At 36.5% G+C, this 16121-nt stretch overlaps 1 protein-coding gene across 50 annotated transcripts in view; it reads left to right on the top strand.

Annotated features, from left to right (window-relative positions):
* ARPP21 (cAMP regulated phosphoprotein 21) overlaps window positions 1-16121 on the top strand; it is a 157427-nt gene that overhangs the window by 32669 nt on the left and 108637 nt on the right. For 18 of the 50 annotated variants that reach the window (XM_074030826.1, XM_005545490.5, XM_074030824.1 and 15 more), the window contains exons 2-5: window positions 8949-9122; window positions 10852-11018; window positions 11983-12024; window positions 12802-12891. In XM_074030826.1, coding sequence (XP_073886927.1) covers window positions 10890-11018; window positions 11983-12024; window positions 12802-12891 — 261 coding nt within the window. In that variant the 5' untranslated portion in view covers window positions 8949-9122; window positions 10852-10889. Of the gene's footprint in view, window positions 1-8785; window positions 8864-8948; window positions 9123-9983; window positions 10077-10851; window positions 11019-11982; window positions 12025-12801; window positions 12892-13096; window positions 14970-16121 lie in introns of those variants that run through there. The other 32 variants (XM_065539759.2, XM_065539750.2, XM_074030818.1 and 29 more) reach the window with 7 other exon arrangements.

Raw genomic sequence — 16121 nt, 5'->3', positions numbered from 1 at the left:
GCACTTGAGGTCCTGAATATGGACCCTTTTTCTGCACTACATTCACACCCATTCTCAGGTAGTTTGGTTGTTAATCTCTTGCATTTTCCATTTAAACACACCAAAAGATATTTAACCGTGGTGAGGAAAAATTCCAACACAACGTGGCTACCAAAATAAATGCCAATGTCAAATGAATTATTTTATATTTCAAGTTCACCTATTTTCAGAAAGTCTGGGGAGACTCAGAATTATTTCTTGAACACTTACATTTTTTCTAGCAAATACGTTGATCTCAACACGGCACTTTTTTGTTTTCATGACTGTTTTCAGTGGTGTTAGTATGTAATGTTATGTAACACTATATTAGGAAGTGTAGAGAAAGGAATAAACAAAACAGGGAGAGAAAACAAAAGACCCCAGCATTTAAGAAGAGGCAGAGCAGGCACATGTGATAAGAATAGATTATCTTCCACTTTGTAATAGGAACACCATTGCACCTGTGTAGCACTTCTTCTTAAGGGGAGAAATGACACTTCGATGAGGAACCTGTTAGAGTAAGCACTCAGAGGAAACCTCATGCAACACTGAAAGAAGTCAAGTGTGAAAGAAAGAAAAGACATTGCTTTCATCTAGTTTTTTTTGTCACCTAGCAATATAAGTGAGGCCTAGATGTTTGGTCAGTTTAATCATGATAAATCATTCAACTAATGATGCCATCATTTTCTCAGAAGAGTTCAGAAAGCACCAAGAGCCTGAAGAAACTCATCCGCGTGTGCATCATCAGTTCAAAGTTTCAACACTCTCCTTTTATCTTTAATGAGAATATCTTTTTGTTTGTCTCTATTTTTCCTTACTTACATTCTTTAGTTTCCTTAAGATAGATTTTCAAAATTAGCTTTCAAGAAGACATTGAGAAACCCCTAAGTTTAATGTCAGCAGTGGAATATGTGTTTATTATATGCTTCAGTCCTCTGGGTTGCTTTGCTCTCAAATCCCTTTGTCTGCTGACTTCTATAATTAATTTCATAGCTGCTTCCCAGCAAGCGCCATCTCTTTCCTTTCCCCGGTATCCTATCCAGAAGGCCACAAAATATTGTGCACAGTAGGAGATCAGTAAATATGCCTAGCTCTCTTTGAATGGATTGGCCCACTATCACAGAGCTTAGCCAGACCAAAACCTTCATGAGATCCAAACATCCAGAAACATGTCCTGGTTTTACTTTCAGGTACCTTCTAGTGACTGTTGGTTTAGTTTAAGAAAAAACGTTATTGCCACATTAGTTTTCATAGGTCTTTGCATGATTAGATATCTTGGCCGTCCGGTGGAGGATGCACAGCAAAGTCACATAGCCATTACTGATTAGAATCCAGGTAGGGCTTTAAGCCTCTTTTCATTCACTGAGTCAACAAATCCTACTATGTGCCAGGCACTACTCTTAGCATTGGGGTTAATATTGAGGTACACAAAATAGGCAAAACCCCCATGATTGTGGAGTTTACATAATAGTGGGAAGAGAATCTGTTTACTACTTGGTTCAAATTTTGAGCTTTGTTAAGGAATGATTCATCTGCTTTTTCTAAGACCTGGGGAATCCAGTGATTGAACAAGCCATCAGCCAGCCAACTTAACACTAAAGAGATAGCACAGGCAGAGAGCTTGCTGTCTTCCCTGCTGTAGGCTAGCAATGAATAAATGTATTTGATGTGAGGATAAGATGTAATAATCTGTGTAGAAAACTCAGTCAAAAATTACTCCTGTAGTACTCAGTAAAAGGCAGTTGTAATAATATATGTAATCATCTGTGTAGAATTATTAATAGATGTAATAAGGTATGTAGAAAACTCAGTCAAAAAGTACCCGTGTAGTACTCAATAAAATGTAGTTGTTTCATTGGTGTGGTGGTTGAATCTTGTAGAAAGAGAATGCTATTAAGAGGTTAACACAAAACTATAGCTCAGAGCTGCCCTACATAACTGGAAACTCCCTTTGTTCCTGTGTCTTCTGAAATTCCACAAGCTATACTTAGGATGGCAGCATACATCCGTTTCTGTTAATCTCTCTCTGCCCTCTCTCCCTCCCTTTTGGAAGTGGCGTACACCCCCTGTGACCATAGCTTCTGGGATCATAGATCCTTTATGCTCACATTTTGGCTTTTAATTTTGGGGACCTTCCCCCTTTCATTGTTTTGCGCCCTTAGAAAATCCTTTCATTCATTTTGCTGTTAGGGAGGGAGCTGAGGTCATAGATGGGCAATTTAAACTTCTATGTTGATTCTTTTTTAAAAAGCTTGGGAGTGATGATTTTGGTAATAATAAATCTGAAAAGGTAATATTAAGGCATGAAATAGTCATTTATGGTACCAAATACAAAGTATTGACATAAAACAAAGATGTCATAGCAATGGAAACATCTTATTTTCCCTAATGTACATATAGGAGTAAACATGACTTTTATGGACATTTCAAACATCAGACAAAATAACAACTTAGCAATTTTTATTTGCTTTTATTCATTTTACCTAAATGTCTCTTCCTTTTTACTTTCTTTGAGAAAGGTTTTAATAACTCAAACACTTAGCTCCCATTTTGGCACCTCTTACTGCATCACATTTGTTATTTCATTGTTTTTGAAATGACAGATGCTTCTTTCACATCTTGTAGGAATGAAGAAGAAAAGAGTTCATGTCAGATATAATGATTACTATTAAAATTAGTATTTCTCCCCACTTATTAAAAATGCCTTTTTTCTTTGTGTTGAATTTTATATTTTTGAATCCTTTAAGCCAGAATTGAAGATATGCACTTTATGAAAAATTATTGTTTCATTAGAGAGTGTCTCCAATAGAAATAACTGAAAATAAATAATGAATTGTTTTCTTGACATCCAGATAAAGAAGAAACTTTTAAGTATTTTATTAAATTGAATTGAACTGAAAGTAGAATGCAGAATTTCCAGTACCAGTTAGATTAATAATGCCCAAACAAGAGTATCATCATTTCAGAGGATCATTTCCACTTCTCATCCCTGAAATAGTACTGCTTGATATAGGAGATCACAGAACAGTGATACCGAGAGAAATATCTAGGGTAAGTGTGTAACTCACTGAAATTCCTGGAAGATCTGACTACTTAAGAACATTTTTGCCTTAGCAAAGTTATATGGTATCATTATCCACAAGATCCCAACAGAACTATTTACGTACCTGGGAAATTTGTTTCAGTTACACTAGGAATGATGAGGCTATTGCTCAAGTCTGAGATCCTGGCTTGTTGCTTAAAGATTAAGGAGACAGTCTTTTTGAAATGTTACCCATGTTTCAGCACCAGTATGGATTATAATTAGTTGTTCCACATTAAAAAATTATCATTCCTACCTACAAAACCTGGGTACACTTTATCTGGGAATAATGCAGGCGTGTAATTTTCTGTGTGGCTTTTGGAAAGTTGGGCACTATGAATTGTAGGTGTGGAAGGAGGAAATTGGGCATTCTGATAGCCATGAAAAATGGGCCTTAAGGATTTTCAAAAAGAGAAACTGAGCATAAGATTTAGAAACCCAAATGTGTCCATGTGATTTGGGGGATAAATCCAAGAAAGAGACACACATACCATCATCAGTTGATATGCTCAGGTCATTTCTGTGCAGTATTTGTAGGCTTGTTCACAAGGAGAAAAGATAGTGGTCCAGTGAAAAACAATGTGTGGGTCTCTCTTGCGACGTACTGGGAATTAATTGCATAGATTAGGTAAACTTGCCCTTTATTTCTAATAGAACCATCACTAGAGGAACACAGGTTATTGAAAAGAGCTCTGACATCCAGTCAAAATGACTATGTTTCCTGAACCAACTCTGCTTGTAGATAAGTCTGGTTCTAAATCTTGTCCGAGTCATTGAATTTAATGTCAGTTAGACTAATTTCAAGCTTCTTTGCAGCTCTGTGGTTTTCTGGGTATTTGCACTTTTTTTTTTTTTTTTTAAGTTTGCATCTTGCTGGAGGTTGATGACACCACCTTGCATATGGATAAATTATGCCAGACTCTTAATAGAATGATGTTGGAAATATAAGGTGGCGATTTGCCTGTATGGGTTATGGAAGTTTAGGCCATTTAAAAATCTTTGGACTGGTCTCAATGGTCACACATTCAAACTAAAACTAACCTTGATGCTGTCAGATTCTTGGCTTATTTTCTAACACGGAAGCAGAGCCGTTGGCTTCATTCTCTGTGACATTGATTTTGGTCAAAAATCCCTTCTTATCTGTAGCAAAAATATGCACAAACTGGGCCAGTCTTGTGACAAGGCTGCCCATCAGCTATTGCATTCCATCCAGCTCTCTCATTCAGATTATTGACATCCTGATGTTTGTATTGTACCAGGACCATATCCAGGGTAAGCTTTGGGAAAAAAAATTATAGAGTTGTTTTTTTTAGTGAAGTATGATGTCTGTTACCCTTTGTTGGCGAAAGCACATTGGCTGTACATGCATTGATTCTGGTGGAGGTGCAGGTGTTCTCTGAACATTGTATTTTTTCTGTCTAACCTTTTTATTCTTGCTGTGTCCACATTGGATACATAAATAGCAATGTATGTCACCAGGTACTGCTAAGATGATGATGATGATGATGATGATGATGATAGCATTTAGTAGGTACCGGTGTGAGTCAAGTACTGACCATGGAATGTTACATCCAAAGAACTAGTCTGTATACATATGTGTCATCAATTCATCAATATGTCAGAGGAAATTTTGTAAAGCAGAATTCCAATTTCCCATCTTATAGTATCATTTTCTGCCTTTGATCTGTATGTGTGTATATTAATTTGCTTATTTTTTAATTTATATTCAGGAAGAAAAAAATATTTTTAAATGTGAGATTGTGTTAGTTCACCTGAATAACATGTCACAGTGTAGAACATTCTTGCTCACAGTAGAAGATTAGTAAAGACTTGTTATACAAATAAAGAAATAAAACACTGGCACAAGGCCTTTCTTCAGATGTTTTTATTGACAACAGACCTTCCTTAGTTTTAATGGCGTTCATGATCATTATGGCTTTCATGATATGGTGCTACTCCTGTGCAGAGCTTTGGCATCAGTTCCTTCCACTTTTGGCATTCTGCTAAATGTTGATCTTGGTTATGTTTGATCCAGGTTACCACAGTTAAAAAAGGAAATGTGAGATCCTATATATAACCTTCTACATGTTTATAAAGTGTCAGGCTCTTAGGTTAAAGCTTAAGCAAGGATATTCCTTAAAACATTTATATTCCCCAAAATCTTAACCATTTTTTCTTAAATGTCCCCCTCTGTTCTTCCAATAACATAGTTTTCTGGCAATTTTGGCATTTTCATGATGGCTCAAGAACCTTACAGAATGTCTGCACATGAGGTTGACCATAAAGAGTTTAATTAAAGGGTAAAGCTCCTGGTTGAGTGTTTCTTATACACTGCTGAACGATTACATTTTGGGAGGGTAATTAGTGTGAAAATTTCTCATTGATATTTTTGGTCACCTTGGGAAAATTTCAGACTTGCTAAAGATATTAGTATGTATGTTCTATTCATGGCATTGTTGTTCTTATTTTTGAAATGATTACATCCCAATTACTTTTTTTCTTGCTTTAAACTTAATTTTAAAGGTTCAAAATCTTTCTTAAACTTTAACAGAATAGTTGTTTTGAGAATGGGTTATATGCTTGGCTTATATAGTATTGCAATATTTATATGTCTTATGTGACAATTTGATAAATCAGTAACCACCCCAATATACAAGTGGCTTTCATTTACAGAACCATGCCCAGCTTAAAAAGAAGCAGCAGGCCGGGCGCGGTGGCTCAAGCCTGTAATCCCAGCACTTTGGGGGGCCGAGACGGGCGGATCGCAAGGTCAGGAGATCGAGATCATCCTGGCTAACCCGGTGAAACCCCGTCTCTACTAAAAAATACAAAAACCTAGCCGGGTGTGGTGGCGGGTGCCTGTAGTCCCAGCTACTCAGGAAGCTGAGGCAGGAGAATGGCGTGAACCCAGGAGGCGGAGCTTGCAGTGAGCTGAGATCCGGCCACTGCACTCCAGCCTGGGCGACAGAGCAAGACTCCGTCTCAAAAAAAAAAAAAAAAAAAAAAAAAAAAGCAGCAGCAGCAGTGCATATTGGCAAAACATTTCAATTTCAATAAGTAAATCTTGACTGTGTTGTTTCATCATAAAGTACCCATGCTAATTTGGGTTAATATTAGTCTTTCTCTTGTTAATTTTTTAGCATAAGTATTGTGAGGAAAGTGACTAATACAGTGACACTCCCAACTTATTGATAAAAATTTAACTTTAATTTCCCTTTCATTGGTGAACTAAATTATTGCTGAAATTTGAATCAAATCTGACCTTTCTTTCCCAATTGGCAGCACAGTGATTCATACGCACACAACACACACACACACACACACACACACACACACACACACACACAGAGCACATATCTATTTTGACAGTGATGATAAAAGACAGCATATTTGGTGCTTTCATTTTGCCTTTCTTCTCTCTTCCTTTCTTGCTCAAATCCACAATCCAAATCATTACAGTGTTCAACTCTAAAGTAAACTAAAGAAATAAGAAACAGTATGAATATAAAGCGAGATAGCAATTATTTTACTTACTATCTTCATGGTAAATAGTTTACAGCATTGTTGATTAATTTTCTGTAGCTTAATTTGCAAACTATTGACAGCATTTACTAAATGCTACCCACAAAATTATGTTTAAAATAGTATTTCCACTAAAAAAAAAAGCTACAGTAACTTTTATTTTGTGCATTTGTATATAGTCTCGTCTTTCTCCTTCCATCCTTCAAACTGTGACAGTTGAAATTTGGCCAGAGTATTTATTAGCTAAATGTTGAAGAAAAGATATTTGTTAAAAATAGTTTGGATTATTTGCAGAAATGAAAGAAATTGAAACAGATCAAGATTAAATGGCAGTGGAAGAGTCCGGTTAGTTTGGTGAACAGAAAGCTGAAGTAGGGTTGATTTCCTGGCACTGCTTTCTCAGCAAAGAGAACAATTTTAATCAGTTACAAAAATATTTGTGATCCATATGTTCCTCTCTGCTCATTCCCATATGCCCATATTCTCTTTTATCTTGGTAGATGATGACTTTATGATTCAGGCATGCAAGAATAATACCTCACTGACTTTAGAGCTTGGTGCTATTTCAAAACGTGTCCTGGTAATTACGCACACACATATATCCAGGCTGTCCCCGCTTTGAGTTAGTTATGTGAATATCAGTTTGTTCTTTCTCTCTTCCTGGAAAGAATTATATCTTGCATCCTCCTACTGAGGCTGGAATAATGCATCTAAGACTTAGTTTTGGAAATTACATTGCTGTTCACCTGCTGAGTGAACTGTACAAATATGAGGGTCTTAAAGAGAAATCAAAAGAGTTGCCGTGATCCTTGGGAACTTCATTCAACTTGGGAAAAGTAAAACAGAATCCAGAATGCATTTCATAACCATCACTGACGCTTATGCTAAGACATATTAGATAACAGGCTTCTTAGTTAAATAGATTCTAATTTTTAAAACATGATGATTTCTATTTAATATTATTAGTTATAGTAGCTATGGTGAAAATGATCAAAATTGAAAAAATAAAATTGCTATTGATTAGCAATCCAGTTTTGTCGTAAATGCATGTCTAGCTCTCAAAAGCCATATAATTTCCAAAAATGAAAGAAACATAGTTTAAAGTCTGATCATCCATCTTCATAAAACATGAATAAATCCAGAAACTATTGACTGTACAAGTGATTGAATTTTCAACAGTTGTTTTCCCTTTGCACAACAAATGGCTTTGTAACCCAATATGTTATTAATATAGCCACAGTAAAATCCTGTAAGGAACCAGCTGTGCTCATTTAAACTTGGGAGAAGAGGGTAGCAAGGAGGAGGGAGAGGTTTCTAACCTTCAAACTAAATAACTGGGATGCATTTAGTGTTTTCATAGACGGGCATATGTTGGAAGAGGTGTGCATGCTGTTGGATTTAGCCGTCGTGCACCAGAGTAGAGTTATAGGGAAAAGGAAGAGATGCAGCTTGATTTGGGCAAATATTATTAGGAGCCCGTCTCTGTGTTTGCATTCAAGCTGTCTTTGCCGCTGCTCCTGTAGGAGTTGTGAGAAAGAGAAAGTGCACATTATAGCATGGATTGTTTTCAACAGGCTTGAAGTTTGCAAATCTGTTGAATCCCTCTGTCAGTGTTTCTTCGCTGTCAAACAGAATGCCCAGCTGGCAGTGGCAATCCCGATGGGGAGGGAGGGCTGTGGATAGATTGTGTTCACCCTGCAACAAGAATATTAGGCATTCTTCTTCCCAAACTATAAGTGGAGAGAAAAGAGCTTTCTCAGCCATGCCATTATAAAAGTTTTCTTTTCTTTTCTTTTTTTTTTTTTAACTTTCATAGAGAATGTTTCATTTAATCAAAACCTTTCAGTGCACTTTATTCAGGTAACTTTCGTAAAGAGAGAAACTACAGCATTAAAATATATAATATAATCTATAATTAAGATAAAGGCTTTGGTTAGAAAAAGGAGGCAAAACTTTTGCTCATAGGTGATCCTGATTCTCATTGGGGCAAACACACAAGCTTGTTTTTTTTTTTTTTATTTTATTTTTTTAATACAAAGTGCGAGATTTCACTAAAAAAGGTTAAAATTGAAGTGAGTAATCTTCGGTGCATAATGCAATTGTTAATTTTAGCTCCTTGCGTGGGTGCCGTTCTGACTTGAACAGCCGGCTGTAGCCTTCATTAGAGAAGAAGCAGGCAGTTTGAGACAGGTGGAGCTGGATCAAGCTGTGAACGTGATTTGCTGGAAGCTGGTCATTAGTGTTAGAAACACCGTCTTATTTATTTCATCCTTCACCCTACCATGATTATTGCAATTATTATTATTTACTTTTCATCTTTTTTCAGGTTGACGATGTGTCACACTGTGTAAGGGAATCGCATGGAGATGGGCATTCCGAACTGTTAATGGGGACATGGGACTCCAGTTGTCTCTGATCACTTGTGTGGATTTTCCTGGCGTAGAACGACAGAAGCCGCTAGTAAGTCGCCAAGACCTACAGCAGGAATTCTGCACGAAAGGTAAAGGTCTTGTTGTCTGGCTGTCATCTCATCTGTATTTTAGATTTATTATTATATAAATGTGCCTGCTTGTATCCAGCAGTTCACTGAATGTGACCATGACAGGATCTGTATCAGAGACTCATTTGGCTTGTAGTTCGGAGAATTAGAGCTCAATTTGTTCACTCCATTTTAAATCTGGTCATGGTCTGCTTTTTACTTAAATGCTCTGAAAAATGAGTTAGGACAACAGAAGTCCCCTACCCAATGCACTGAGAAGCAAGCTGTTTGCCAGTGGAAAATGGAACTTTTTATTTCATTAACCACACATACTGAGTGTCACTGAAATATAAGAAATCCGTCAGAATGCACTGGATGAAATATCCTAAAACCTCCCAAAACCTGAATGCATTGCTTACTAGTCACTTTACAGACTCAAGCTACCATCCTGTTGGAAAACTTCCTTTTACATTCCCACAATCCTTTGCCGAATAAGCCTGTGTATTTTACAGATATCATTAGATACCATCTGTTTTGTCGTGGTAGATTTTAGCGAAATTTCTGTGGTTTAGATTTTTCTCACGCTTCCTATTTTTAGTTGGAAATAAAGTTACTGAATTAGTAAATGGTAATTGAACACTCTCAAAGAAACATATTAAAACTCTTATTTGTCCAATAATAATTACCATTGTAATGACTGGGAATGGGACAGTCATTGCTTGGGAATTTTTTGTTAAAGAACTAACTTTCTAAGCTACAGCGCCTCTCTCTCCTCCTTCTTCTTTCTCTTTTCTTTCTTCTTCTCTCTTTCCTCCTCCTCCTTCCTCCTCCTCCTCCCTCCTTCTCTTTCTTCTTTTTTTTTGCTTTCTATTTTTCTCACAGCTTAAAAAAAGTGAGGAGGAAGTAAATGCTAAATTATTCATGAGCCTCATTTGACAGCACATCAGAAGGGGAAGTGTCAGGGGTTTTATAAAGGTAGGGAGAAAAAAAATAATAACAGATTTTAACTCTGAAAAGCCATTTCCAGTGTCTGTAGTCTATTGTGAGCATGGAGAAGTAGAGTTTAGTTGGGATAGCTTCATTAGAGCTGCCTGCCAAAGACTCCCTTCCACAGGATCTTGTCGCACCAGCAACTGAGAGGAGCTTGGGAGAGGGCTTACGTTTTTAATAACGTAGCTGTCAGTTCGAAACCTGGAAATGTTGACCCTGAAAGGTTTCTTGCCAAAATTAGATACCATATTTATGCTGAATTGTTACCTTTTCAATAGATTTTTTGCCCTTGCAGACTACCGTATTCCTTATATCTAGGGAAGCATGTCTATGTTTGGAACCTGCAAATAATTTTTCAGTCATCTTAGAGATGCTGCAGAACATCAGTACCACATCTTGAGTCAGAAGTCGAGGGTCATTTATTCAAAAGTTGGAGAAATATCCTCTTTTGTTGCTTCTACTCTAGTGGAGAATCGGGCACTGGTAGTTGTGTGGGAGTTAGGTGTCTCTAAGATTTGTTGACCCATTTTGATGGCAAGGTGTATTCACAAGTGTGTGGAAAGGGGGTGTGGATGGGACAACTGTATCTGCCTCTTGTGCATGCCTTGGGTACTTGCTTTCACCTTATTTTTTCCCCCTTTTGTATAAAATTCTCAAAATTGCTCATTTGGATTTGAATATGAAAGGAGAAATGAAATATCTAAAGAATGATAGTAAGTACCTTACACTGACTTTATTTTCTGATATCTTAACCTTCTAGGGCATAAAATCTTGTTATTTTAATTTGCACCGGGGAGAATGTCTGAGCAAGGAGACCTGAATCAGGCGATAGCAGAGGAAGGAGGGACTGAGCAGGAGACGGCTACTCCAGAGAACGGCATTGTTAAATCAGAAAGTCTGGATGAAGAGGAGAAACTGGAACTTCAGGTGAGTGAGCATGAAGAGACCCTTACTCTCATACAACTGCGTGCAGATCCCTTCTTTTATTTGCAGAATACTTTAAAGATTTATTTTTTAAAGAGTTTCACTAGTTGTATCATTAGGAAATGCTAGTCTCCTACTTTTTTGATTTTTGTCACTTTTTGTCCTAACCCAACCATGCTCTCAAATGTGTTTTGTGGGGAAAAAGTCATAGGAAAGTATTTATTTTCTGAATTTGCACACAGCATCCCCTTACCCATTTCCAGAACACCTCAAGGTGTACATGGAGGGCTTCTCCCAAGGCAGCTTTAGACTAGCTGAGTTTTAAAAATGAATTTGCTATTCTGTGGAAAGATGAAGACTCAATTTATGGTAAACTAAGAAAAATCAAAGGCAGGTGTTCCTTTGACTTTCGTGGGCATGCTAAGGCTCAAATCTTATTAGCAACCAAGCTAAACCCTAGAATTCCCAGCCAAAGAGAGAATACTAGAAGGAGGAAGAAAGACTGGGAGTGATTAAAGGAAATGAAAAAGTGTTGTGAAACACATCATGGTTTACAAGGGAAAGAGATTTGGTAGAAGGAAAGCAAACTGCACTTACAAAAAGCTTGTAAGTACTGATTTTCTTTTAACTAAACTACAGAAGTGTTAACTCTTTATATACCAACCGTTAACAAAGGCAGATAACTGCATGATGGTCAAAAGACTTCAAAGCTGGCTTTTCCTTTTCCCCTTTCCAATAGTTGCTATAAAGAGAAAAGAGCTAAAAGTTAGTCAAAAGATTTTTAAAGCTAGGGAAGGAGGAGTCCTCCCTAATGTTTGTGATGTTCTGTTGCTATTATTATTGACTTCTCTACTGTAGCCAGTAGTGACATTTTTCTCTCTTTCTTTCTCTCTCTCTTGGTTGTTGGTTTACTGTTTGTTTTTGTTTGTTTTATTTTATTTTGTTTTATTTTCTTTCCAACATACAGAGGCGGCTGGAGGCTCAGAATCAAGAAAGAAGAAAATCCAAGGTAGGCTTCTTAATATTCTAAGTAGACCTGATATCATGGGTATAAATTGCATATTTTATATCAGAGTTAAAAGATTTGCCAGCAGTTCGGATGATTGTGTCCAGATATTGTGGGGGATCCTGGTTGTACTGGTGCTGGCTGTTTCTGATGGGATTGTGTTTATGCATGTCTTACTTTCTGGCACTGTATATTTTAATTAGAGGATGTAGTGTTCAAATACCTGTAAATGTATGTATTTGATCCTGTTTTCGCACGTAGAGATTTGACAGTACTTTCCAAAACAAACGACCACTTGTTTTGTTTTTATTTTAAATAAAATTTAGAGTAGATGTTTTATTCTCACTACTTGATTTCTGCCTTGAAGTAAACAGATACTGCTGTTTAGTACATACTCTTCATCCTTTTAACTATCTTCTCAGTCAAATCTCCTGCAAACTTAGTTTTAGTAGAAATTAATTTTGTCATTTTTTCCTCCTGATATTTTCAGGAAATGGCAGCAATTCATTCTTCATATGTTCCCAATGTGACGCACACAATTTACTAAAAGTATTTTTTTAATTTATCTGTTCACATTCCTCTTTACTTCCATCCCCATCAATATAGAGGTATGATGCTTAGAGCCAGTGTAGACAGTACTGATCGGGAGACTTGAAGTTTGGTTTTAAAAATCTCATTTGGGGAAGTCATGTAAATGTGGAGATGATTTGGCAGTATGAGAATGTTTCCTGTTTGTTTCCTTTATTTTCCTTTCCTTCCCTTTTCTTTCCCCCCTCCTAGTCAGGAGCAGGAAAAGGTAAACTGACTCGCAGTCTTGCTGTCTGTGAGGAATCTTCTGCCAGACCAGGAGGTGAAAGTCTTCAGGATCAGGTATATCCCCTTGTCATTATCATTAATTGCATGAACGGGATCCACCTTTGTGTGCATGGCTCTTAATTTGGTGTTAAACAGTGTTTTGGGGGAGAAAAATATAATTGAAGAAAATAATTCATTTTTTGGCTTCATCCCTTGCTTATTCAACATTCTAAAATAGTTTAATGGTTTGTCACAGAGTATTACATTTGTTTTTTTCCAGACTCTCTGAAAACTGCAAATGGAAAGGAATTCAAAAGAATTTAGATTAAAAGTTAAATAAAAAGTAGGCACAGTAGTGCTGAATTTCCTCAAAGGCTCTCTTTTGATAAGGCTGAACCAAATATAATCCCAAGTATCCCCTCTCCTTCCTTGTTGGAGATGTCTTACCTCTCAGCTCCCTAAAATGCACTTGCCTATAAGAAATACAATTGTTGGTTCATATGAAACTTAGGAAATAGTGAATAAGGTGCATTGAACTTTGGAGAAATACTTTTATGGCCTTTGGTGGAGATTTCTCAATACTGCAAAAGTTGTCCAGAAATGAATCTGAGCTGATGGTGACTTTAATATTATTAATCTATCACTGCATATTTTTACCCTTATTTTTGCTCCTTACAGCAAGATTAGTAGGTTATAAAAATTTAAATTTCAACAAAATTATTTCGTGACAAAATGGGAAACTTCACATCATACTTATTTTTGTTTGCCTTTTAGGCATCATATTAGCTTTTATAAAAAATGGTCTTGCTGCTGAAATTGTACTTATTTTATCAGAGGCTGGGAGCAGTCAAGACAAAAGTAAAATGGTTTACCTGAGCCCAGGGGAGGGAAAAATCGATTAAGATATCATTATTTTTGTTTGGTTTGGTTTTGCTTTTTTCTTTTTACTTTAATTGAAATACTCTGAATTCCCCTCATGGAAACAGAGAGCATTGAGAGCACTTTCTTTAAAAGGACCAAAAATAAATTCCTAATAGATTTTGTCCTAAGAATGTGTGTTTTTTTTTTTTTTTCTAGCATCATTTTCTCAACACGCCACTCATGTCATAAGGCATGGACAGGCTATCTTTCAGTGGCCATTACTGTGTTTCGTACACATGCTTTATTTTACTTGGGCTCTGAGAAACGTGTGGCTTTCTTTCAGCATTTTATTTGTGCTTCTATTTTTAATGGAGATTGAAAAGGGAGAATAATGTGAATATCATGGCTTATATTATTAAATGTTGATTGATGGCTTGTAATGTACCGCTCACAATATATGTTAACTCTGCAGAATGACAGACCCTGTAAGAAGTAATGCCCCAGTTGTCCCCCACTCCTAATGCCAGGCAGAGAAGGACAGCCTTTATAGACTTAATCTGCTTTTTGTCCCATTTGAAAAGGTACCAGGAGGAAATTTTTTAAGGGATCATCTGTATCATAGTGCCCACTCTGGACCTAAGTCTAGTGTCTCCATACAATTGGTGCAGAGAAATAAGGTGTAAATGGTGCTTTGTTCCTGCTGGTTCCAAGCTCAGAAACCAAGACTAGCTTTGTAGGAGAGAATGAGAGCCTGCACGCTTCTCTTTGGATTGGCTGAGGAGTGGTGGGAGCAGGGGGCTGATAGAAAACATCCAGACACACACATATAAGCAAGTGGCCGTGCTACCTTTTTAGAGAATAAAGAAACAGACTTTTGAGTTTATATGCAATGCCTTCATTAGGTACCACCGGCACTTACAAAATGTGCGGACTGAATCCCAGAGAACACTGGCAGAAGTATACAGTGTATGGATTGTATCGCTTCCCCAATGTTTGTAAATCCACAGTATTTGGAAAACTGCCTTCATTTTCCAGTGTGGGAAAAACTCTTGCTACCTGTATTACTTGATCTCAGACCCATATCTGATGGTTCAGTCTGTCCTTAAGTTAAAGGAATTTTGCTTTTCTAATGTTATACTATTTACCTATCAGTGTATTACTGCAACTTGAATCACTCTTTTACTGTTGTTGGATATAAACTTATCCTGTACCAATGTATTTATTAACACTTGTATTTTATTATTGAGCATATCAATAAAAATATTAAAAAATAACAGATTGTTTTTTACCAACTCTATAGCACTTTTGTGTGTTCTTTCAACACCGTAACGTATATGCATAGAAAAGAGAATTTTTTTCCTGAGTATAGTATTTGTCAACACATGGCATCAATTTGTACATTTTTTTATGGTGGATATTCTTTAGCCTCTGCTCATGCATTTATAATATATGTCCAACCCTCTATAATTTTAGATTCATACATACAGAGGCTGGATGTTTCAGTCAGTTTTGAAGAAGCGATGAGATCACCTTCATGGCCTGGGAGCCCTTAGTTTCCCTTGAAGATTAACTGTCAAACTGAATCTTCCCCACCCCAGCCATGTCTTCTGGACCAGAAATGTCCCAGTGATTTCTTTAGCAAGTAGAAGCAAATCCTATCCCTAGGACCTGCCTGAACCTTTGCATATGAAGACATTTCTGTCCCAAACTGCAATAAATGACTCTATAATCAAATTACACTCGATTTTTACAAAGTTTATATATTTACATCCCCAGGGAAAACATGTTGAAGTTGGAAAACTCAGCTAAGATATCTATGATGAAAGTATGTTTTATTTCATCATTTATATTGTGTGACTTTATAAGCATAGTGAAACAGGGAGTTCACAATGGAGCCCCTTCCAAAAAAGAATCTTAGCTTCGGAGAACTTTTCTTTATGTTTGTTAGATTGGCTAGGTTTACTGAGAACCATTAAGAATCCCAAATTATGAGGGTACAAGCATCAATTTAGTCACATGTCATGTGAGCATTAGTTTAATTTTCAGTGAGAGACATTATTAGTCATTGGGATTTTTTTTTCCTACATCATAAATTTTAATGTCACTAGTGGAAGAAAGCTTTGCCATCAAATGATCTCTTACATAAGAATAAGTGGGCTTAACTTTGGTTAATTTGTCATAGTTTTAATCATAGCATAGGTTTTTCATAAAACTGAAAAACATGATTTGGCTCATTCTTCTTCAAAACGGTGAACGTACTATCAATCAAATGGCTGATACATGTGAGTTATGCAAAATAATCTATTTTCAGTGCAAAATAGATAAGAATAAAAATGGATCCAGTCCCAATGCTATAAATGGTCAATCTTATATCAAACATCATTTCAAGAGAATATTATATTTTGGAAAGGACTAACTGATGCTAAAATAAAATAATATTAAAT

This window comes from Macaca fascicularis, chromosome 2 (assembly GCF_037993035.2).
Source record: "Macaca fascicularis isolate 582-1 chromosome 2, T2T-MFA8v1.1".
NCBI classification, from domain to species: Eukaryota; Metazoa; Chordata; class Mammalia; order Primates; family Cercopithecidae; genus Macaca; species Macaca fascicularis.
Note: the sequence above shows the minus strand (reverse complement) of the source record. Positions and strands in the feature narration are given on the sequence as shown.